The following is a 23,738-nucleotide window of genomic DNA, read 5'->3' on the forward strand; positions in this document are numbered from 1 at the left end:
ATACTCTTACCTCTGATTCTTTGTAATAGCGCTCAGGGATTTCATCACAGGCAATATCGATAAAGCAGACTTCTCGCTCAAGATCTTTGGCTTCGTTGTCAAAAATCTGCAAGATTTAAAGAAACTTTAACTTTACAACAGGACAGTTCCAGCTGCAATAGTGGTTACTAGGCATTGTGAGGGGCTGAGCCAATGGCTTGTAGAACAGCAGAGCGCACAGTGCAGAGGAATCTGACCTCATGCTTGGAACGCTTGCAGCAGCACTCCATGTTCCACATAAAGCCAAGCCATCCGCAGAATCCAGAGGCCCTGTACACGTGCCAGAGCATGCAATGAGGCCCAGGGGAGAACGTGGGCGTGACCAAGGAGGCAAACAACAAGCAATACATTCCTAAGCAGGATCCAACTGCTGCTTAAGAGGAGTGTGCAGCAGCCATTGTTTTGGGCTATTTAATCACTCCTGCTTCAAGCCAGGAGGTACTGGACTGTACTTAATAGTGCCCCTTGCTGCTTCTCTGCTCCATCCACTCCTTTCCATGTCACTGTGCACACCTTTGTAGGCTCCAGCCCTTAGTGACTACTGGGTAAAGCAGATATTTAGTCAAAGGATTATTATTTATGTCGCCTTCTCTAATTGTTGGGCCAGATATCACCATCAAGGGAAAAGCTGACTTTCCAGACTCAAATTTCTTTTGTTCTTTCTAGAAGAGTTATTCTACTTTCGGGACAATGATGAAATGTATCTGTGCATGTGTATGAAATGAGACAAAGCTTTGACTCTGCTGTTATACTGAGACTCAGGATTCTGGTTGAATCCTACAGATTAAAAGGTTGAGGAAACTGTAAAGTCACAGGATAAAGTTCTGCTCTCAGGTGTGTGCATGAAGCTCCTATGGATTTAAATCCTTTAGGACCAGATTTGAAAGGCCAGGCTCCATTTCTGCACCTACATACTGGGGGTGCACTTTTGGAACCACAATTATTTGCATGTACAATTTAGGCAATTTCTATGCCTAACTACCTGACTGTGTCCACAAATCAATTACATGGGCATCTCAATGACGTATGCTGTGTCTGCAGTGTTTTGTGGGCACAAAAATGGTGGCCAGGTTAAGGTGGTCCTAAATTCAGGAGAGCCATGCATGCACATTCAAGGACAAGAACTGGCCAGGAGTGTGTTTTACCTGAGTAGTGCCATGCTCTACGGCTAACGTTTTCAGGAAATATATATATCCCTTGCTTGAAAAATAAATTTAATGAACATACAAAAAAGATAAATCTGTTTCATTTCAGCCCAGTGGGACAATTAATTTGATATAAGGATACAAAATGCCAACGCTACGCAGTAGCCAGGACTGCCAGTTTGGTATTTCTGCAAGAGACATAACTATTCAATATACAGCATTCATAATGAAAGAGAGACTGGAAATGGGCAAATACCGGTATATGGCAGGAGGTTGGGCTAGGCCAGTTTGTAAATTCTTAACAGGTTGCTATTAGTAACGCAGGTAAGAAATTTTCTTAAAAATATGTATTTTAATCTGACATTGTCCATTCAGCTGTGTACTAGATGTTGCAGGCTCAATCTTCTAGCAGAACCTATAAATTACACATATTTTAATTTTTTTCTCCCTTTAAAAAAGTTTGAAAGAGGTCAGGTGGACAGATGCCTGGAGCAGGGCCGGCTCCAGAGCCCAGCGGGGCAAGCACCTGCCTGGGGCGGCCCTTTCCCGGGGGGGCGGCAGGCTGGGCCGGCGGACCTGCCGCAGTCATGCCTGCGGGAGGTCCACCGGAGCCCCGGGAGCAGCGGACCTGCCGCAGGTATGACTGCGGAGGGGACGCTCGGCCGGCGGCTCCAGTGGACCTCCCCCAGGCATGACTGCGGCAGCTCAACCGGAGCCGCCGGACCTGCGAACCGCCCGCAGCTGCGGGAAGTCCAGCCGAGCCGCGCGACCAGCGGACCCTCTGCAGTCATGCCCGCGGGAGGTCCGCTGCTCCCGCGGCTCGGGGGCGCCTCCCGGGCATGACTGCTTGGGGCGGCCAAAAACCTAGAGCCGCCCCTGGCCTGGAGGCTGTTCAGTTAAATCCCTAGCCTTTGCTAGTTTGTCAGCCAAGTGAATGGTTAGAAATGCACATAAAAATGTACCATCCTCAAAGGGTTAATTTAGGAGGAAGAAACTATTATCCCATCCCTCTCCATCTCCATTACCCCTCCTCCTCCTCACCCCAATTTGGCACTAGTACATAGACTGTTTCCTTAACTCCAAAAGTTGGCTGCATGAGGCCCGGCTCCCCATTACTAGCCCAAGTCATCATGTAATCATTGGTCCGTGTTCTTTTCTTAGACTGTCCTCACAAGATTTGCAGATGGAGATTTAATCCCCTAGTTTTATCAGCAGTGGAAAATAAGAAGTCATTAGAGTACAAGATTGATTTCTTTTTTAGGTCTAATTCTCTTATTGCCTCTTCTAGCCAAATACTCCGGGATATTCTTAAAGCCCACAGGGGGGATGGTTTGATTGCTTTTGCAATCAAAATTAAGAGTCTGGAGAAATTAAAAAGTTTTAAAAAAAGAGATTAAAGCCCACAAAAAGAAACGTAAGGCTCCCAATCTGTGCAGCTATATTTGCAAGTGTGCTGAGAGTGAATGACAAGAATGCTTTGTTAATAAAGGAGAAATTGTAGAAAGGCTGAATGTTAAATATTATTAAATCTGAAGAGTCATTTTGAAAGAGAGCGAGAGCGAGAGAGAGAGAGCGAGAGAGCACACTTTACTACAATATACAAACATCTGTGCGCTTCCATTTTCCAAGAGGGATGAAAACTGCTCAAGAGACGTTTCCCAGTCAGATTAAATCACCCACAAAATAACAGAAAAACAGACAGTAGATTTTAATTGGGCTATTTTGTATCAAGATAAAGTCGTTTGTTTAGAACAAATAAAAACGCCAAAAAAAAAAAAAAGCCCTGGGACAACGTTAGAAGAAGCTTTTGATGCCTAAAGAAAGATATCACGGCACAGAAACAAAAACAAATGCTTTTCAATTTACTCCCATTTCTTTTCTTTCTACTATGTAATGCGAGCTTCACTACCTTTTCTCTCCTAGGTTTCTGGCTCAAATCTAGCCCAAGTCGTAGGCACTGTCAGTTTCCGCCATCTGACTGAACACTTAGAGTATGTATTCTCTGCAGAGTTAACCTGAACAATTGACACTTGGGTCTGAGCACGTGGATTATCCCAATTTGGGTGTGAACAGCTAGACTACAAAACTATACTCAAGTACGCCCACTTGATTGCATTCACACTGGTTCTGCACTCACTCAGGTGAGGAAGTAGGACTTCTCGGGTCACATCCCATGGTTCTTTGTGCTGCTTTAAACAGAGCCAATCTATGATTCTTTCTTAGTGAATTGTGAGGGTACTTGTTTGACCTTGTGGGTGCATCTGACGAAGTGGGTATTCACCCACGAAAGCTCATGCTCCAATACGTCTGTTAGTCTATAAGGTGCCACAGGACTCTTTGTTGCTTTTTACAGATCCAGACTAACATGGCTGCCCCTCTGATACTGAAGAAAGCCCTCAGTGCTAAGATAAGAAATTAGATTCTGGGCATGGTTCTCAGTAACACGTAGACTCCTTTATAGTGGGTATATCTGTATGCCCATTTTAAGGCCCCTTCACACTGCCAGTGTAGTGTAAAAGAGCCCTAGTGTAAGTGAGAATCAGGCCTTCCATGAACAGCACTGAGTCTATGTAACTGAATGTTCCTATCATAAGCAAAGCCTATCCTAGCTCCAACTCCCTACATAGTAATACATAATACAACCTATGCACAAGGGGGACAAGGTTGCATCTCCTAACCACTAGGCATTTAATTCTCCCTAATAACCTTGCATTAATGGAAAAATAAAAAAAGATTATGGGCACAATCCTCATCTCCAATCCGGCCCCTTTATGTGGGGTGAAAGGGCCAGAGCAGTATAAAAGGGCTTGAAAAGCCGTGATCTGGCCAAGGGAGGATTCCCCCAGCCCAGGAATGGCAGAATCCAGACAGGCCCTCTTCTGCAGCATTGCAGAGATTCTGAACAGCAGTATGGCCCCCAAGCTGCTGTCACTGAGGCCCCCAGAGCAGCTCAGGATCAGGAGGGTACAAAGGTGGCTTAAAACCGTCTTAGCCCCCTCTCCCGCTGAGCTGTTTTCTGTGCTGTGCCTCTTAGGAACTCAGGAGACCACCTCACCCTATGCGACACATTTTAGTTAACTCTTCAGGTCCTCAAGCTTTTATGGAGGCTTTCCTTAAAATTGCTGTTTAAATATAAATAAAGTAATTGAATCTTATTATCAGGCCGCATGCTAGGAAATTAACTAGAGATAATGGTAGTCGCCTGGACTATGACAGAATGGTGATAATTGGCAAACTGAGGGATTAAATATTTCAAGCAGATCCTCTACCACCAAGGCAGCAATCATGTTGTTGGCCTCAGTGCCTGATGACAATTCCCTCCACCAGCAAATAATCTCGGCGGTATATCAGACTCTCATCTTAATAACATGCATATTTTAGTGCAAGCTAAACCCAAATTGATGAGTTCTCTTTTACAAGGCCTTAATACCCCTTACAATTCTAAGTGGAGGACAGAATTTTACTAGGCTTAAGCAGGAATAGGCATCCCTGTTATGGTACTTTTAGAAAACTCCGCTTTGCCCTGAAAGTTAAATAAACTCAGAAAGCTCCTGGCTATGGTTTAAGCCCTGCTTGCCTGAATCATTTGAATAATCCCACTCAAATCAATTATATAGCATAGAGTGAGCAGGATTTATCCCTTAAAGACTCAGTCTTGAGGCAATTTCCTGCAAGTCCTCCCCATGCAACTGGCACAGACACTCAGGAGTTTGCTAGAGCCCAAGTGTTTGGAGATGTGATATGCCAGTCATCATTACCAATAGGATGGCTCAGTTCCAGTGAGTTGTGTGTGATATGCCCTAGGGGTGGGGAGAAATCATACAGAGACCCTGAAACCGCAGATTGAATTAAACAGCATCCATTTCATTTACAGCAAGTGATAATACAAACTAAGCAACCGTAGGGGGAAAAGGGCAAATGCACTCCCTGGTTGGGAAGCTAGTGAAGGATTAGGGGCAGGAGCCAGATCATTTTAAAGGGAAGGAAATTACTATAGTTTCCCCCTAAAAATAAACTGATGGTGAATTCTTTTCTAGACTGTAAGGCAGTGTTTCTCTTAGAATAAGGTGACCAGATGAGAGACGTGAAATACTGGGATGCGGGGTGGGAGGGTGGGGGTGCCGGTGAAGCAAAAAAACAAACAAAAAAAACCCCCCATGAGCTGGCGGCGGAGGAAAAAACCAAAACAAAAGCAAAAACACCAAGAGCCACCGGAGCATAGGAAAAATTGGTGGGGGCTGAGCACCCACCAGCAGCTCGACACCCTGCCCCCCGACACCAGCTTGCCTCCGCTCTGCCTCCTGCTACGTCCTGATTCTCCCCCCTCCCTCCAGCACTTGCGCTGACATACAGCTGATTCGCGCAAGCCTGGGAGGGAGGAGGGAGGAGGGAGGAGGAGGAATGTGGCGTGCTTGGGGAAGAGGTGGGGCCAGGGCGGGGATTTGGGGAGGGATCCAATGGGACAGTGAGGGGGCGGGGCTGGGGTGGGGCAAGGGTGAGAATTTGGGGAGGGATCCAATGGGGGAGGGAAGGGGCAGAATCAGTGTGGAGTTGGGGCGCAAGCCCCCTCCACCTGTGTTCCGGAAGGCAAAATATCAGGACAATTCGCGTCTCGACCGAACATTGGTCGGGATGCAGGACAAACAAGTAAATATCGGGACAGTCCCGATAAAATCAGGTCTGGTCACCCTATCTTAGAAAGAGAAGGACCCAGGATCTACTATGCTGTATGAGTGACACTCATTCCTTTGCAGGGAGGCCTATATAAGGCCGACACAGCATTTAAGTCCCATTTAAGCCCTCAAATAAGACTTAAGTGGGATTTAAGTGGTGCACTGGCCTTGTTCTAGACCTCTGCACAGAGTGAATTTCACCTTATATAACTAAAGCCTAAACCCCATAGGAGCACGATAGAACAACTTTTAGCTATTGTAGATTGCATTTTCATAGATTCAGAGGCACTCAACGTGCAACACTTAGGGTAGGTCTACACTACCCGCCGATGTGGCGGGTAGTGATTGATCTATCGGGGATTGATTTATCGGATCTAGTGTAGACACGATAAATCGATCCCTGATCGCTCTGCTGTCGACTCCTGTACTCCACCGTGGCGAGAGGCGGAAGCGGAGTCGACGGGGGAGCGGCGGCATTTGATCCCGCACTGTGAGGATGCAAGGTAAGTCCACCTAAGATATGTCGACTTCAGCTACGCTATTCTCATAGCTGAAGTTGCGTATCTTAAGTCAATCACCCCCCCAGTGTAGACCAGGCCTTAGGGCCTGATTTTCAGATGTGCTAAGCAGCTGTAATGTCCGATGGAGTCAATGGGAGCTGTGGCTGCTCAGCACTTCTGTAAATAAGGCCCACGGTATCTCAGGTTGGGCACTCAAAAAATGAGGCACCCAAAATTAGTGGCCACAGTTGAAAAATCAGGCCTTGAAGTTTATGAAAAACTCAGAGCCCTTCGAAGGGAAAATACTACAAGCATGATGGTGTGCACATCGGTCTCGACAAGACAGCTACATTTGCACGTCTTTCCATTCCTGTTTTCATTCATTTATAACTTCCCCCGTTCAGGCTGAAATATTCCAGGCCTCATATCTGCCTGAACTTTTTTTTTTTTTTTTAAGTTTGAGCAAAAGCAGTTCCACAGTTTTTTAATATGAGGAGCATAAAAAATAAACATATTCCCCATTAGGAAAAGAAATCTTGCAGAATTCAAGTTCTAGTACCAAAATGGCTCAGGAAAGAAAACAGAAATTGGGCCTAGATAATGAGTGTGAGTGAGCACACTCCAGTGAAAACTGGTTTTTGATTTGACCAATTAATAACCCATTGAAAATGACTCTCTTTGCATTCACAGTACATTTTACACAGAGTTTTCTTGCTCATAAAGTGTACACGAAGGAAGGATCCATTGTATCTGTCTGCATGGCTCGCATAGTTATGCTTATTTGTATTATAACAGAGCTTAAAGTTTCCATTGTGCTGGATGTCATACATAAACATAGTAAGACACAGCCCCATGTCATGGAGATCTTCTCATCTAAACAGACATGGCAAAGGGTGGGAAGGGAAATAGAGGCACAGAGAAACAAAGTGACTTGCCCAGGGTCACACAGCAGGCTGGTGAAAGAGTCAGGAATAGAACTCCTGATTATTGGTCTAGTGCTCTACCCACTGGACCATACTGTGCAGTAAAAATGCTGTGAGGGTGCATGGTGAATGTCTGCAGGTGCCCTGGCCTCATTATCTGTGCACCTAGAAATGTTAGAGCTGAACAGCTCATATGTTTTGCAACATAGAAGCTCCTGCCTCCGGATCTCATAAGATGTGGGATGGGCTGTTTTGGTGCTAACTAGGTTCTCTTTCTAAGATATGTATTTTCATAGAACATCAGGGTTGGAAGGGACCTCAGGAGGTCATCTAGTCCAACCCCCTGCTTGCTCAAAGCGAGACCAATCCCCAGACAGATTTTATTCTCAGCCATGACATTTCTTTTCAGCCAGCAGCACCACCTTCCTTTAGTGTACTTCAAGGGATGAGACAGTTAACTACAAAGCTAATTCAGGTGAAAATGTAGGTGGCCTGTATGTGTCAGCTAATTTCCACCAACTATGTGTTATGCTTTATCTGTAGTACGTTGTGTAAGATGGTTTACTGGTTATAAATAACTTATGAGGACTCTAAGGCACACACAAAAAAGTACAAATTACTACAAGATGCGATGACAGGATTTCTAAGGCAGCAGGAAAAAAGTATGATATGCTGTATTACATGAGGAATAATAGATGATCATTGGCTGTGATGGATAAAAAAAGTGGGCAGCGTTAAGGTTACTAGCTTTTGAGTGCTTCTTTGTGCAACCATAACATTCTCTTAATGTAAGTGTTTTCAAAGGAATAAGAATTATTGTTGTTATAAAGTTGCTCTGTGAAGTGTCAAACATGGCGTTATAAGTGTTCTGCAGCCAATGTTTCCTCAGGCCCAGAGAATGAGTGTATCAGGGCCTCTCTCTAATTGTATTACCAGCCATGTCTCCTTACAGCCAATTACTGGCTCTGCTTCCTACCTAAGACACAAAAAAATGGGAACAGGCCCAAACCACTTAAGAATTGCAGAAGATTGTATCTAGTGTCTACTACTGAAAAAGAAGGGAACAAGTTGTACCATCCTCATGCAGCAGTTGGTTTTGTTCTCCCTGCGAGTATTGTTTTTTTAAATATATTCTAAAACAATGTGTGCTAACTACCCTCACGAGGCTCACTTGCTGTAGCTGTGTGCTAAAGTACCAACAAGCAAGCTAGCTTCCGTATATGTATTTTCAAGATGTTCTCCACAATTACCCTCCCCCCACCTCTTCTGAATCCGTATGAAAATTATTGAATTAGCTGCACGTACCAAAATGTAATGAGGGCCGACCCCTGGCTTTGACCTGGGATTTGACTCCTGACTCTGCCTCCGATCCCCTGCTTTGGTTTCTGACTCCCAACTCTGATCACTAGGCCTGACTGCCCTCGTCCTGATGTTCACATCCCTAAAACCAGGTCCCCATAATGGAGACGGGATTCCAGCCCCGTACAATAGGTTCAATATTTTAAAACTACAAAGGGGTCACTATTTGGATAACTGTGCAGAGGGCAACAGACCTGGTGGCACTGATGTTGGGACCTAATCTCCGTAGGTTTATAAAGAAGTAAGCCCACTGCCTGGGCAGATTTTCCCTCAAACCAGGCTCCCTCTGCAGTTGCAGATTCATCAGTCTGTTGTAACCAGCCCTGCCATAGAACTTTCCTCCCTGAAATACAACATTTTGGGGGGATTTTAGCTGTAATTGGCACTCTTTCTTCACTTCCCAGGGCGGTGATTCCTTAGCAACTGCTAGAATGGAAACTTTTTTCTTTATTTATTCAGATACTCTGGTTACAGAATCCTTTTCATGGCTCAACATTTGTTATTGTTTTTCCTGTTCCTTGGAATAGGAACAGCAAGTGCTTTGATAATGGGATTGAATAGGTAGTGTGTTTTGCTGAAGCGTCTCCAGTGCCTTTGTATCTTTTGCTGAAATTTTGCCATTTTGTTTTCTTTCTTTTTTATTTTAACATTTTTAGGTGAATTTAGTACTTGAGGAAGGAGCCGGACTCAGAGTTTTGAAGGCTCAAGTCTCCTATTCATCCAGAAAACAAGCACAGCTGCCTGCCAACTCTGTAGGAGAAGGACCACTTCTACAGGATATTTAATTTCTATGGCCAGCTTAGTCCTAACCCCTTTCCGGAGACCACCAACATACATCAATGAGCACTGGTTGGTGTGGTGGATTTTGTGATGTGGGTTCCTGTCCATTAGGAAGTGAACTGAGACCACAAACTACTTTCACGTAGATTTACAAGCAGCCAGACTAATGGCTGTTGACCATTTCTGAGCTGAGCTAGAATTGAACGAATGCCCTAGATGTAAAAAAACTCCCTTCCTAATAACAAATACATTGAGCTATTTCCTAGCTCGCTATTTTGTAACTTCTTACACCAAGAAGAACCTGACCGACTCATCGCTACTATCCTTATGCCTCCTACAGCAAGAGCACCCTTGGACAACTACATACTCCTCTTTCTAAAGCAATGAAAATCCAGCCCAGCCACGCTGAAGCTACACCAACATACCTCTCTTGATTCTTTGCACTTGGGCTTGGTCCTACGCGTATGTTTGCTCTGCAAACAGACCTCCCATTGATCTGAATGAGAGCCTGGACCCAGAAAGCATAAACCTAAAATGAGGCCACACAGATTTTTAGAATACCAGCTAAATGAATGCTTGTTAACACTCAACAAATGCTTTTATACGGGTGTATGAGGAGAATGAAGATTGCTAGGCTGGTTTTGACCCTGGGAATCTCTCATACCCCAATGGAGTGCATTGCCAACACGTATGTGAGCCTTGAATGAGTCTGAATATGGAACTGCAGGTATGCTGATTTGTGTTTGTAGTGCATCCTTTATCACAGCCTGCCACTCCAACAGCACACACCAACTATTAATACCTGATTGTATCAAGAGTCAAAACAATGCTATTCCTCTCTATATAGACCACCAGGTTTTTGTTTTTTTCAGGTGCCCATTAGGTGATTAGATAGTTGGTTTAATTAAAAAACCTCACCATTTTAAAATAGTATTCTAATTTTTTGCCTGTGAATTTCCTTTCTAAAACCTTGACAACCAGCTATTTGCTGGTCACCACTCCCACATCCTGGTTATTTTCATTAGAACTAAGTTTCACCAAGTTGTCCAGAATACGCCTATCGATCTATAGAAGATTCAGAAGTAAGCCTGTAAGGAAAATGGTGGAGGGGGAGAGAATGTTTAACTGGAGAATTAAAAATTTTATGAAACAAAACCCAAGACAGTGGGGTTTATTTTGGTACGTTGAGGAAAGATGTTTGTTTATGTATAAATAGTGGTGTAACATTGCAAAAAGGATTGTAAATATGAACATTTTATTTTTTCTATTAAAAATCTGGCACAAAGCCTACACTCTCTAACTTGTGATTTCAATCTCCTTGGATTGGCATAAAGCCAGAACTGTTGGCTAATTTCCAATTTAATACCACAGCATCAGATAGCAGCTTGTGTCAGCATTTCCATTATAAACCTCTGTTTTCTGAGGTTTGTAATTTAGCTTTAAAAAAGGTTGGTTAACCCAAGCCCAAATTTTAAAATAATAAAAAAAAAATCTCTTTAATTTGCTTGAATGGGAATTTTGCCTGAGTAAAGACTGCCGGATTTGGTTTATGTTGCAATACCTGTTCACCCAGGATAATTATCTGCCTGGACACATTGCACCATAGCCATCAATGTCTTTAAGCAGGGGCAGCCCCATTTAAGACCATGAAATTGCACCTATTTATACCAGCTGTAAATCTGGCCCATTGAAAATGAGCGACGACATTGTCTGCCATGGTGTGAACTTCAAAAAGGTAGTTGTATATTTATAACCTTCCTCTCCCTTTTTTAGCTCTGTGTCAAGCCCTCACTATTAGTTCCCTCATATGAAGTGTAGTTTGTTTAGATTTGTCCTGGGGTGAAGAGGGATCATTTTTACAAATAGTGCACCACACTCCCCCACTACTACTGAGCAGTGATTAGTTTTTGAATGCCATCACATCTGTATGCAGGACCAGGTACTGGACTTGCCGTGCATGGCCTCTCTACTATTTGTTGAAGTTTTAGAAGTTAGAGGTAAGATGATTTTGTCTGGTTAATAGCCCTCTGTCATAATGGGCTCAATTCTGTTTTCCATAAAGCCTGTGCGGGCGCATGGGACTGACTATTTGTAAAGGTGTTCAGCACCGGGGTGCTGGAACTATTTGTATAGTGGGGGTGCTGAGAGCCATTGAACCAAATCATAAACCCTGTGTATGATGGAAACTACTTCAAGCCAGGGGGTGCGGTAGCACCCCTACTTCCAACACCCATGGTTCAGCAAGGTTTGGGCCCTCCATACCATGTGACTTTGAGCCTAATCTCCCTGCATGTTTGCCTGTGTTTGTCAAAAAAGCCATTAGGTGGGGCTCTCTTCACAATGAATAAGTTTCATTGCAAACCTGTAGGACACAAGTAAACAGTGCAATTAATACTGCCAAACATTATCAATATAGTACAGATAAAGTTGTCCCTAAAAAGAACCTATGATGTGATTCAGGCACATTTTGCAATGATGTAATAAGAGGTGCTCATAATTAGCATATTTCTATTTTATAAAGGGGTATCAAGGCTAAATTAGAGTACAACTGAACGCTCTCTATTGAAGTCAGCATGTTTTGTGGCACAACTTCCCTTCAAACAGAAATGAACAGACGTTCACTCTAGCCAGAGTTCCATGTCAGGATTTAGTGGAACTGCGCTATATCAGGGTTTGCGATAACTAGCTTCCACTTTACTAAGTAAGAGAGCAACCAAAAAACTAAAAATAAAAGAGCAGAACCAGAAACAGCTTTGCTTGTCACCCTTGTATTTTAGGTAATACCTACAACTTAATTTTACTCCAGCTGCATGTTTCTTTATATGGCAACAGACACTGCAAAGTTGCACATTAAAGAGGAAGGAGCATATTTTTAGAAGCATGATGTAACACTGTACATTCAATCACTTCCCAGGTTTGCAGAATCAGAACTATAAGTTGGAAAAGATTTCCTAACTTTAAATGATGACACTCCACTGTTTTGAGGCTAAATATCGAGTAATATCTGCCTATTAGCCACCTATTTTTAGCATGTTCTGACTATTAATTTGTTGAACAATACTGCTGTTATTCCTCTGCATCAAGGTTATGTACACAATAGCATCACCTCTGTGCTTTAATTTGAAAAATGCTCAATTCCGAAACAAGGTGGGTGAGGTAATATCTTTTATAGGACCAAAATTCTGTTGATGACACTGCATTCTGTTGGAGAGCGAGGAGCACATTGGAGGTATAGTCTTCTCTCGGTCCACATTTATGCTTGTAGCTCCTACTGCAACAGCGTTATTCAGAGTTATATACACAAAACGTGGCCCATTGTGAAGATACCACATCCTATTATTTTTAAAGATGAGTATGCCTCTAAATCTTTGCTACTGTCTTGTATTGCCCTTAAGAGGATGTATGTACAGTATTCTTGCTAATAAACGCTCCACAGCTCTCTAACAAAAAAATGAGTATCCTGTTCTATTATTCCACATATTAAAAACTTTCCTGGTATTCTTCAATGTAACAAACCAGTCATATTCTTAAGGGCATAGGTTTTATACTACAAGCAGCACAGGGTGGCAAGAGATTTATAAATAATTTTTTTTTATTGTGACAACTGTTCAATTACTTTTAAGTACTGTACCTTTTGCTTCCCACTATCACCAACCAGGCAGTAAAATTCAGTGACCAAGTATCAGGAGAAATGTATTCTTGAATAAAAAGAGAAGACTATCAAAGATAATGAGAATTCTGCAACCACTAAGAAAAGCCCAAGGAAAGTGAAATGTGTATCTGCGCCTGAACCGTTTATTTTAATAGCATCTGCCCACACTGTACCTACAACTACAGTTTGCCTTAGCCTAGGGTAACTTTCACCTGGCCCAGAAAGCGTGCGGCATGCAGCTCTAGCTTAAAACCAGCTCTTCGCTAGCTATGCACGGCACACGCTGTTCCTTCCCTTTATATATTTTTATTACCATTTAATGCTGGTGTATATTTATAACGAGGTTAATATCAGCTTTGAACCCACCCACAAAAGGACTCGTGTAGCTGTCTGACCTAGCTTTGGTAGATAGCAAAGATGTGCAGACAGACCAATGAGAAGTATACATCTGAAAGGATCAATAATTCTGTTTTCTTTGCATGTGTGTGTGGGTGCGCATGTGAGAATGTTAAGACATCTGATTCACGCATGAAACATCCACTTGCTATAATTTGACTTGTATTCTGGAGAGAACATATTAACTTCAGATTATAACAGCCTAACTATTACATATAGCTGTGTACAGACCTGTCACTGAAGGTCTGTGTAAAAAAAGGTGAAACATTTTGTTCTTGGAAACTTGTAATGTTGTTCTAGACCAAGATTTAATTCATTTATATACACTCCTTGGACAGCCTGTAAGAAACGGATGCAATATAAATTGACTTTTAATAAATGGATTATGGGGGTGGAGATGATTTAATGGCTTAATATTATTTCAGCAGAATTGATACAGGTCTCAGCAAAGCAAAGAATTCACTCTGCAACAGATGACATGCCATTGCTTCTAAAACACAAAGCTCCTTTACAAATAAGGGAGCAGACAGAGGTGGCTCCCCCATAGCTTCTGTGGTGCACAACAACGAGAGATGTGTGAAACAGGTAAAATTTTTTGCATGAAAGGTTTTGCCATTTCACTTTGGGTGGCTTTGTGCGGATTTGATTTTTCAGTGACATTTTACAAAAAATTTTGTACTGAAAAATTCAGAAAATCCAAACTTCCCTGGCTCATTTTTGAGTGACAAATTGGTGGACTGTGGAATTTTTTGCCGAGATAGGCCCATTTTCTCATTCATAGTGAAATGTGAAAAGATTTCTCAGATTTTGAGTAATTTTGCCTTTGTATTTTTTGCAGGTATTTTGTTCATCACTGTTAATACTTGAAAAATTTCCTATAGATTAAATGCCCCAGGACATCACATCAGCAATGACAACCTTGTTCCATTCAGACTATCTTCAAAATGGATACTTCAGTAAAGACAAATATATAGTCCATTTTGAAATTAGATGGGTAACTTATGCTAGTCCGGCCCTGTTACTTCAAGGGCAGAGTAGCCCCAGCCACAATTTGTTCTCTTCTCTCTTACTCCCTTTGCAGGTTGGTAGGGCAGCTATAATTCCTGTCAAAGTTCTATAGGCGAAACTGCTATGAGAGGGGGGGCTCTAGGGGCTGGGGGAGAAGCTCAGGCAGTGCCCTCTTTCCAGCCGCTCATCCACCTTTGGGGCTGTACCGACCCTTAACACCTCTAGCCCTCAAACTGAGGTTGCTGCTGCCTTGTGCTCCTGTAATCTTATCTGCTGGTGGAGTTTGCACCATGACAGGGTACACTGATGTTAACCTGTGTAAACCTAGAATAAATTAGGCCCCAAATCCTATTTTCCCAGTTTGCCTAAATCAAATAAAATTTAGATATACCTCCTATTCACTTTATTCAGGAATATTTTGACTGAGCTAACTAAAGGCATTGTCTCTCAGATCGAATACACTTTTGTACATATAAATACTTCAGCGATCTGATTGACCCTGATCCTACCAGTCTTAAATAAAAAAATCTGATGATGATGATGATGATTGGGGGAAGAACAAGTGTCAAATATTTTCCCTGGACTTTTTTTATTCTCTTCCTTGGCTGTCATGATGTCACTGCTCCTTTACCATGAGGGCCCATCCAGCTGTCCTTAAAGAGAATCTATCACCACATGAACTCTAAAAACATAAGCAAACCGTATGGACATCTGCGTCAGAGCTAAGTACCTGAGGAAATGTGTGTCATTCCCTGAATGTTCACTTATCGCATCACTTTTTATTGACAGAGCAGGAGCAAGGGGCATGCTTAAGCGAATGCTACATCCCCACACAAAGAGTTCAACTCATGTCAACTCTTCTAAGAAGCAAAAGCCCTTAGGGGGAGTGTCCCAAGTTCTGACATATCAGTTATTCAAATCTGGAGAATCCACTCCACTTATTGGATTTACAGGATTCAGGGGTGGACAGCAATCACTGTCATTCCCCTCAGACTAAAATTGCTTGAGGTCAATCAATATCTTCAAACACATGTCCCATTCAGAGAGATCATGTGCTAACCCAAGGCACAAAATGGAGTGGATATGATCATCTGTTAGAAAGAACTAATTGTTACCATCAGAGTCAATGGGAACTCTATCTCCAAGGGAAGAATTTGGCTCAAAGGTGTTTTTATGTGCACAGAAAATATTTCTTGTACTATATCAGATGAAGGGCTGGGGGAAGACAAGGAATCCATTTCAATTTTGGTTTGATGAAATCCTCTACCAAAGCAGAAAGACATCTAGACCTTCAGAAACTAAGGTTTTGCATTTTATCTATCTACTGTTTAGGCCTGTCACAGGGCAGGGTTCCCTCACTCCGCACTCCTTACTGCATATAGTCCTCATGGACATCAGTGACAAGTTTAACACCAAATGCTTCATTTACAGTGTGCTACACAAGTCCTTGTTCCCCCCACAACATAAGGCTTTTGCCTTCTCCCTAGCCACAGGGCAGGGAGAGATTTCACCTCCCTGAGATCCTGGTCATCAATGTTCTGGCCCTTCCTTCTGCTCTCTCTTTTAACTGTCCTCAGCTGAATCCCCTTGTTGACTGGTATTTAATTATCACATCACTTGGTACTTAATTATCTCATCACTTTCGCTCATGTGGGGACCCTTATCAAGTACACAGAGAAGTGAGTCAGCCTGAGGCTACTCAAACTCTGTCACAAGCTCCCATCACCACAGTATCTTTGTTGTGCCTCATAATCTTTCATATATTTATCCTCACAACACGCCTGTGAGGCAGAGAAGTATCACCCCCATTTTACAGATGGACAACTGAGGCACAGAGAGATTACCCAAGATCATGTGGAAAGACTGTGGCAGAGCAAGGATTTGAACCATGGTCTCCAAAGTTCTCGGCTAGTGCTCAAACCACTGGGCCCTCCTTCTGTATAATGAGAGGCAAGCTGTGCAATTCCCTATTTATATTTATTTTGGTATGGGGGAATGGAGGGTGGAGAAAACAGCGTGTTTACCTTAAGAGTCTCTGAGATGGAGTCCCCTCACTGTCTTGGGCTCCCTCCTAAGGCAGTGATTGAAATATCAGAATAATATAGCTGGCCTTAATGACTGTAAATTAAGTGACAAACATCAGAGGAGGATTGAAGAAAATTATCATTTTACAGCCGAAAGCTCATAAATCTAGTCACAATACTTAATATTTATACCTACTTTACAGTTCGCGGACCTGGTATATTATCATCTTTTCAATATCTAACTCTGGCTCTATCTCTTTTGAAGTGTAAATGAGAGGACCGTCAAGAAGACGTTTCAAGACATCTTTCTTACAGGGATTGCTATTTATTAAGGTAAATCACAGCTATTGTAGACAGCTGCTTTACTAATCTGAATTTGAAAACAGAACCATAAAAACCAAAGCCCGTAGAACTCCTGGCTACAAATAAAATAAATGCTTTCTTTTTTTTCCTGTAATCCTCCATTATAGGCTATTTAAGGACTAGACAATTGAGTTTGAATAAACATAGTTTTTTTCATTTTTAGGGTGTCTGCTTTTTAAAATTCAAGCATACTCTCAGTTCATAAATTAAATGTAGTGTACATTCTTATGTGCAGCACTTTAGAAATAGCCTAGCAAATACTTTATCATTTGGCTGTCCTATAAATATCATTATACTGTAAGGACCAATGATCGTTGCAAGTCTGGATGACTTTTATAATAACAAATCTACAGTACATGTGGTCCTCCTTGGATGGATCCTATTACCAGCTGGAGGACTGCGGCGGATACTATTTGTGACCGACAGCTAAACTGTGTCTGGCCACAATCCCCGAAAAGGACAAAATAAACAAAGTCTCAGTATCTGTGGTGGGAACAGAGCAGAATTTGGGGAGTACTGATTGGGAAAATCCAGACTATTCTCTACCTCACCTTTTCTGGAGTGAAATTTATCTAATATGAGATAATAAATGCTGAATGGGTACAGGACTAAAGGAAGAAACAAATATCTGCCTGAACCAAGAAGTGAAGTCAACAATTAATGAACACATGCCTTTCCATGGAGGCCAGGACAATCCAATCATACAGAGCGAGCAGCAAGTCATACCACTCATGTCTGTGAATTTATACCATTTAAGGCATTAGAAAACTTTCAAAATTCCCTTCCATCATATCTGTTATTAACCAATGCAGAGCTGGCATTCAAAATAGAGCTTTTATATATGCACATAGCAATCTCTTATTTTGCTGATTTTATCTTATGGACAAAATAAAAATGAAATATGCACATTATGCATTACTCTTCATGCAATCAGTGAGAAAAGATGGAACTGACAGAGACAGGCCTGTACTTGTATCATCTGTCAATGTTCATGAATGGAGCCCGTATTGTAGGCATTGTTATTATTGTTATTAATATTAATATTAGGAGTCCCAGTCATGAAGTAGGACCCCATTGCCCTAGATGCTGTACAGATATAGTTCCTCTCTTCCCAGCAGGGTCTTTTCTGTTTCGATTCCTGCCTCAGAATAGCTAAAAGCAGCAGATGTTGCAGTTGACTTAAAGACACATGAGGGAGGCAATATTTGTGATTAGTTGAGAGATGCCAGTTTGGGGCCATTCATATTTTATAAGACATTCTCATTTAAAAAAAATATTACCTTCTAATTTAAAATAAAAACTCTACTTTCTAAAACGACCCTTAAGGAGCAATGCTGAATGGCTTGCCTCATTAGCCCAGTTTCAAATACCATTAATGATCCTGTAAAACTACAGTAGAACAGTGACAATATTTGATGTACTAACATGTTCATCCAAGGTTGACTCTGTTTTTCCAAAGGGAGAGTTGCCATGTGAACAGCGAGTTACTTCAGCTGTGCTGTAGCACTAGAAATCACAAGTGGCTGGATTTATGGTACTGCACCACTATCATGTATGCAAGCCTCATTAGTGTGTTATCTAAATAAGGAGCTTCAATCTCCACTGCTTTGCACTTTGTGTCATCATTTACAACTTGTGCAAAGCAAATGCAAAGCTACAGAATGGTACCATTTTACTCCCATTTTTCACAAAGGTAAATGATCACTAGGGCTGCAGATTTTTTATCCAAGATAATGGAGCATAACGGAAAGTCACGGGTTTTGCGATTTCTGATTAAAAAATACCATGACACATCAGGAGGGGGCCCACAGCAGTGGCGCCTGCAACTCCTGCCTTGCAGGGCTGGGCCCTGTTCCCCACTCTGGAGCATGGGGTTACAGTGCTGCTCAGGTCTGGCCTGGCTCCCCTCTGTCACGGCGACAGAGGAGCAGCTGGGCCAAACCTAAGCAGTGCTGTGACACCCACGCACTAGGTCACAGTGCAACACACTCACATTTGCCCCACCCCACATTCTGTCATGACCCCATGTGCTAAGCTGCAATGTCTGGAGCGGAGAGGCAGCTCCAGCCCCTCACCCAGAACTGGAGCTGCAGGAGCTGCCACTGCCGGGTGAGTTTATTAAAATCACGGACACAAAGACAAGTCACAGACAAATGGGAAAACCACAGTATCCATGATATTTTTCCCACTGTGACAAACCTGCCGCCCTAATGATGACATAAGGTGTAAGGCAGAGGAGAATCAGGTCCTGGGTACAATTTAATTACAGTTCTCGTTAATATTGTTGTCTTTCATTAGTTTCTGCTTTCAAGACTATTAGCTTTATTTTAAGAAGAAAAGTCAGGAAGACATTTATATCTAGATGGGTTACTGGAATTAGATAGAATGCTACCAGATAATGCATCATGTTAAAGTGAAGTAAGAATATTAATTTACTAGCTCACTAAACGATAACAGGAGCCTGAAAGCACTTACGTTGCTTTCATCCACTAATCAATATAATTATCTTTAGCTTTCTTCAATTTAATTATTGCTTTTTACAATCAATAACTATTTCATTAAATCACATGCAACTGAAGAAGGGATCAGAGTTCAGAGAATAATTTAAAAAAAAATATCTGCACAATCTCAAGGAAAGCCTAGAAACAGCCTAGCTAAAGTCACTCATGCATTATTAGGACAATAAATTTATTCCTCATTCTACTCTACTATTAGGAATGATTCAACATATTCTGTACTGAAATGGCAAAATGTATGAAAGCATCTCCTACGGTTAATTATTTCCACATCAATGGTTGGCAGTTAAAGTGAAGGGAAATATAGAATATCTTTGAACGCAACCTGATGCTGCTAATTCACCAGAGCACTAGAGGTGAAAATGCTATGGGTACAGTTCAGTTAAAAGCTGTATTTGCCTTTTGCCAAAGAGGGCAGGGGGAAGGGGTGAGGAGAAAATACAAAAATATAATTATTTTAAATTGTATATTTAAATGGAGTCAAATGAAAAGTTGAGCACAAAAAGGAAAAATTAGCAAAATTTTTCTTTCTGCTGTTACCTGACTGAGCAAAATTTTTTATATTTAGCCTGAGTCTGGCTGCAAATTTTGCCATAAAAAGATACTTTGAACCAGTGAAAACTGAGTTTTAAACCTACTCACTTAGTTCTGAGTGCACTAATGAGCCTGGGACCACGTCCAAGGCCCGTTAAGTCCCTGGGAGTCTTTCTACAGACTCCAGTGGGCTTTGAACCAGGTCCTTTATTCTTTTCAACAGCAGAAGGTCCATGTTTATTTAACTTCCATCATTTCAGCACAACACCCAGTTACATCCTCCTCAGTGGTCAGCCTCAAGATTCATGGGTTATAGTCCCAAGATTTGCCCTTGATTTATTGTGTGATGCTTGGCAAGTGACTTAACCTTTGTTCCTCAGAATGTCCAGCTGTAAAATTGACTATAATACCTACCTCAATGGGGAATGTTGTCAGAATTAACCTTTATAAAGAGCTTGATTTCAACGGTGGTACATCAGTTCACACCAGCTGAGGATCCCACCCATGTCCAGTTTGCCTTAACTTCACTGATTTGACACTTATTCAGGGCTTGACTCAGTAATACTTTTGCTCCAGAGAGTTGACATCCTGAAAATATTTTGAGCATCCACTGCTTGGTTAATGAACTGAGTGGAAAACTGACTTTGTATCTCTCCTCATTCCATGCTACCAGTGCAAAGTACCTGTCTTCTTACTGCCAACTGCCATTGCAGTCCGACTGTGCTAGGACACTATGTGTCCCTCCCATCTGTCACAAATGTTAACTCAGAGAAAGCCCATGGCTTATGATCAAAGTGTTACTAAGGCCAGAAAGGAAGAGAGAAAATTTAATAATTGTATGAAACTGGACATACTGGAAGACTAAGACGATTGGCAATGGAATATACAGCCTCTCTCCTTCTAAGTCACTGGTTTGAATCTAGCTCAGGTTAACTAGAGACTGAAAGTTATCATCATCCAATGGTTGCTTGGTGGCCTCAGTCCAGTTCTCAATGGAAAAGTGTCTGCATCACAAAAGTCACGATTAAAACCAAGACTATAGTTATCTAATGTGCAATTATTATGCACCCATCAACTCAGCAATTTAGCAGAGTTGCCTGACCTATTCTCTCACCACTATAGGAGGTTCCACCAGGTCAGGGTTGGGACAATGTGTGGGTAAATAAAGGATGTCAGTCTCCAGAGATGCCACCCAACACCCATGTAATTGTTATAGGGTGACCTATGTTGTAGACCCTTTGCAGTCCCTCTCAAATGCACCCCTCATGTGACAGGATTTACTTCCTTCAACAAGGGTGGAACCCCACATTCAATCACTTAGACTGAATAACTGGGCTGCAGCCATCCTGTTTTCCAACACTGTTAACAAAACCAGCTCAAGTGTATTTGGCACTTGCAAGAAACTTTCCTCCAGAAACTTCCCAGCCTGTGTCCAGCAGCTGATTAAAGTGACTGAAAACAGCTTTTTCCAAATAAACATATTGTTTATTCACCCAAAGATTCACAGCAATCAGAGAACTGGGTTAAAATAACAAAAATCTACATGCATCTGGTCTTATCTAAACTTTACCCTTTCCTTGCAAGCCTAGGAAGGTTCACTTAACCCAGAAACCCCCACCTCAGGGCTGGGATAGACAGAGTGACCTCCTTCATTCTCTGCCTCTAGCAGGGTCTCTATGTCAGTGTCTCTCCTTCAGTTGCTACTGGCCACTTACCTGCTCCTTCTTTAGAGAGAGAGTTTTTAACTGTTTATGGCTCTTTTGATTTCTAGGCTCTGGTCTTGAGGAAACAGCTGTGTAACGTTTGACTGGTGCCTGGGAAGAGAATCTTCCGAATTAATGGCCCAGCCATTGTTCTCTTGAAGTTGTTTACCCAGAGCTGTCTTATCTCTGACCCTTGGTTTGTTTCCTGTTTGTTCTTCCTACCAGCCCCTTTTAATTCAGCTCCATATAGTCATAGATAATATCAAGCAGGTAAACTGACATACATATAATATAGGTTTCAGAGTGGCAGCCGTGCTAGTCTGTATCCGCAAAAAGAACAGGAATACTTGTGGCACCTTAGAGACTAACACATTTATTTGAGCATAAGCTTTTGTGGGCTACAGCCCACTTCATCGGATGCATAAAATGGAACACATAGTAAGGAGATATATATACAAATACAGAGAACATGAAAAGGTGGGTGTTGCCCTACCAACTCTAAGAGGCTAATTAATTAAGAGAAAAAACTTTTGTAGTGATAATCGAGATGGCCCATTTCAGACAGTTTGACAAGAAGGTGTGAGGATACTTAACATGGGGAAATAGATTCAATGTGTGTAATGGCTCAGCCATTCCCAGTTTCTGTTCAAGCTACAGGAGAGTGTTAGAAGGCAGATATATTAATCCCAGATTAAGCAGATCCCTTTTCCCTGGGTAAGGTAACAGGGGCAGTTCCAGAACAAGCAGGAACTTGCTGGAACCAACTAAGGCAGGCAGGCTAATTAGGACACCTGGAGCCAATTAAGAAGAAACTGCTAGAATCAATTAGGACAGGCTGGCTAATCAGGGCACCTGAGTTAAAAAGGACCTCACTTCAGTTTGTAGTGTGCACGTGAGGACCTGGGAGCAAGAGGCACTAGGAGCTGAGAGTTAGAAGACATAATTGCTGGAAATCTGAGGAGTACAAGCATTATCAGACAGCAGGAGAAAGGTCCTGTGGTGAGGATAAAGAAGGTGTTGGGAGGAGGCCATGGGGAAGTAGCCCAGAGAGTTGTAGCTGTCATGCAGCTGTACCAGGAGGCACTCTAGACAGCTGCAGTCCACAGGGCCCTGGGCTGGAACCTGGAGTAGAGAGCGGGCCCAGGTTCCCCCCAAACCTCACAACTCCTGATCAGACACAGGAGGAATTGACTTGGACTGTGGCTTCTACCAGAGGGGAAGGTCTCTGGGTTGTTTCCTGACCCACATGGTGAATCTCTGAGGTGAGCAAATCCGCCAATAAGCGCGGGACCCATCAAGGTAGAGGAGGAACTTTGTCATGATACATACACACATAATATAGATATCTCCCTCATTCTCCACAATCCTTCATGAGCACTAAATTCACACTCATGAATTATGCTGAGATTAGAGGAGGAGCCTGGAGGCAAGATAAGAGGCACAAATTCTTTATACCATAATGGTTTACATAATTCTTTTGCAAGTTGCACGGCCTTCATAGAAATGTAGGGATGGACATCAAGAGGTCCGCTAAGTCCATCCCTTCATGCTGATGAGTTGGCTATCCAGGTGCAAAGATTAAGGACTGCTGAGCATTCTTTTTCAGTTTGTAAGCCATGCAAGCCCCAGGAATATTTCATGATTAACAATGCCCTTGCATGGGTTTAAACATTTATTTTTCAAAAGAGATCATACTTACATTGTCATTGCTTCCTTTGTTGTCCTCATATTTTGTTTCTATGTGAATGGAGAATTTAGGCAAAAATGAGCACTGCAAAGAAAGCAAAATGTGTCCGATCAATTAAAAATGTCAATTGCTTCATCAGGTCACATGTTCAATAAATCCTGTTTTCTAGCAGCTTTCCTATTTTTTCCTGATTATTGCAAGAAATGGAATAAAAATCACTGAAAATCCACAATTGCAAGTTTTTTTTAAATGCTTTTGAAAGGATATATTGATTCTATCCCAAAATTGAGCACTAAAAGTTATAACTAAACTAATATTAGTATTGTGGGACAACTAGTTATATATCCACTAGTGTTACTTTATACAAAGACTAGCTTTCTTTCTCTGTGGATTGTTTCATTCAGTTGGTTTCTAAGAGTGCAATTTGCAGTGCTAG

The 23,738-nt window shown here is 42.1% G+C and overlaps 1 protein-coding gene and 1 long non-coding RNA gene across 9 annotated transcripts in view; one reads left to right on the top strand and one right to left on the bottom strand.

Moving 5' to 3' along the window:
- Positions 1 to 12,843, top strand: part of LOC123346549 — a 57,382-nt gene extending 44,539 nt beyond the window's left edge. For all 4 annotated transcript variants that reach the window (XR_006573012.1, XR_006573013.1, XR_006573014.1 and 1 more), the window contains one exon: positions 9,296 to 12,843. This is a non-coding gene — a long non-coding RNA (uncharacterized LOC123346549). The remainder of the gene's footprint in view (positions 1 to 9,295) is intronic.
- PITPNC1 (phosphatidylinositol transfer protein cytoplasmic 1) overlaps positions 1 to 23,738 on the bottom strand; it is a 200,750-nt gene that overhangs the window by 39,197 nt on the left and 137,815 nt on the right. For all 5 annotated transcript variants that reach the window (XM_044984008.1, XM_044984012.1, XM_044984009.1 and 2 more), the window contains 2 exons: positions 23,315 to 23,386; positions 11 to 106 (listed from right to left, as the gene is read on the bottom strand). In XM_044984008.1, the coding sequence (XP_044839943.1) occupies positions 11 to 106; positions 23,315 to 23,386 (168 nt within the window). The remainder of the gene's footprint in view (positions 1 to 10; positions 107 to 23,314; positions 23,387 to 23,738) is intronic.

This window comes from Mauremys mutica, chromosome 12 (assembly GCF_020497125.1).
Source record: "Mauremys mutica isolate MM-2020 ecotype Southern chromosome 12, ASM2049712v1, whole genome shotgun sequence".
Lineage (NCBI taxonomy): Eukaryota > Metazoa > Chordata > Testudines > Geoemydidae > Mauremys > Mauremys mutica.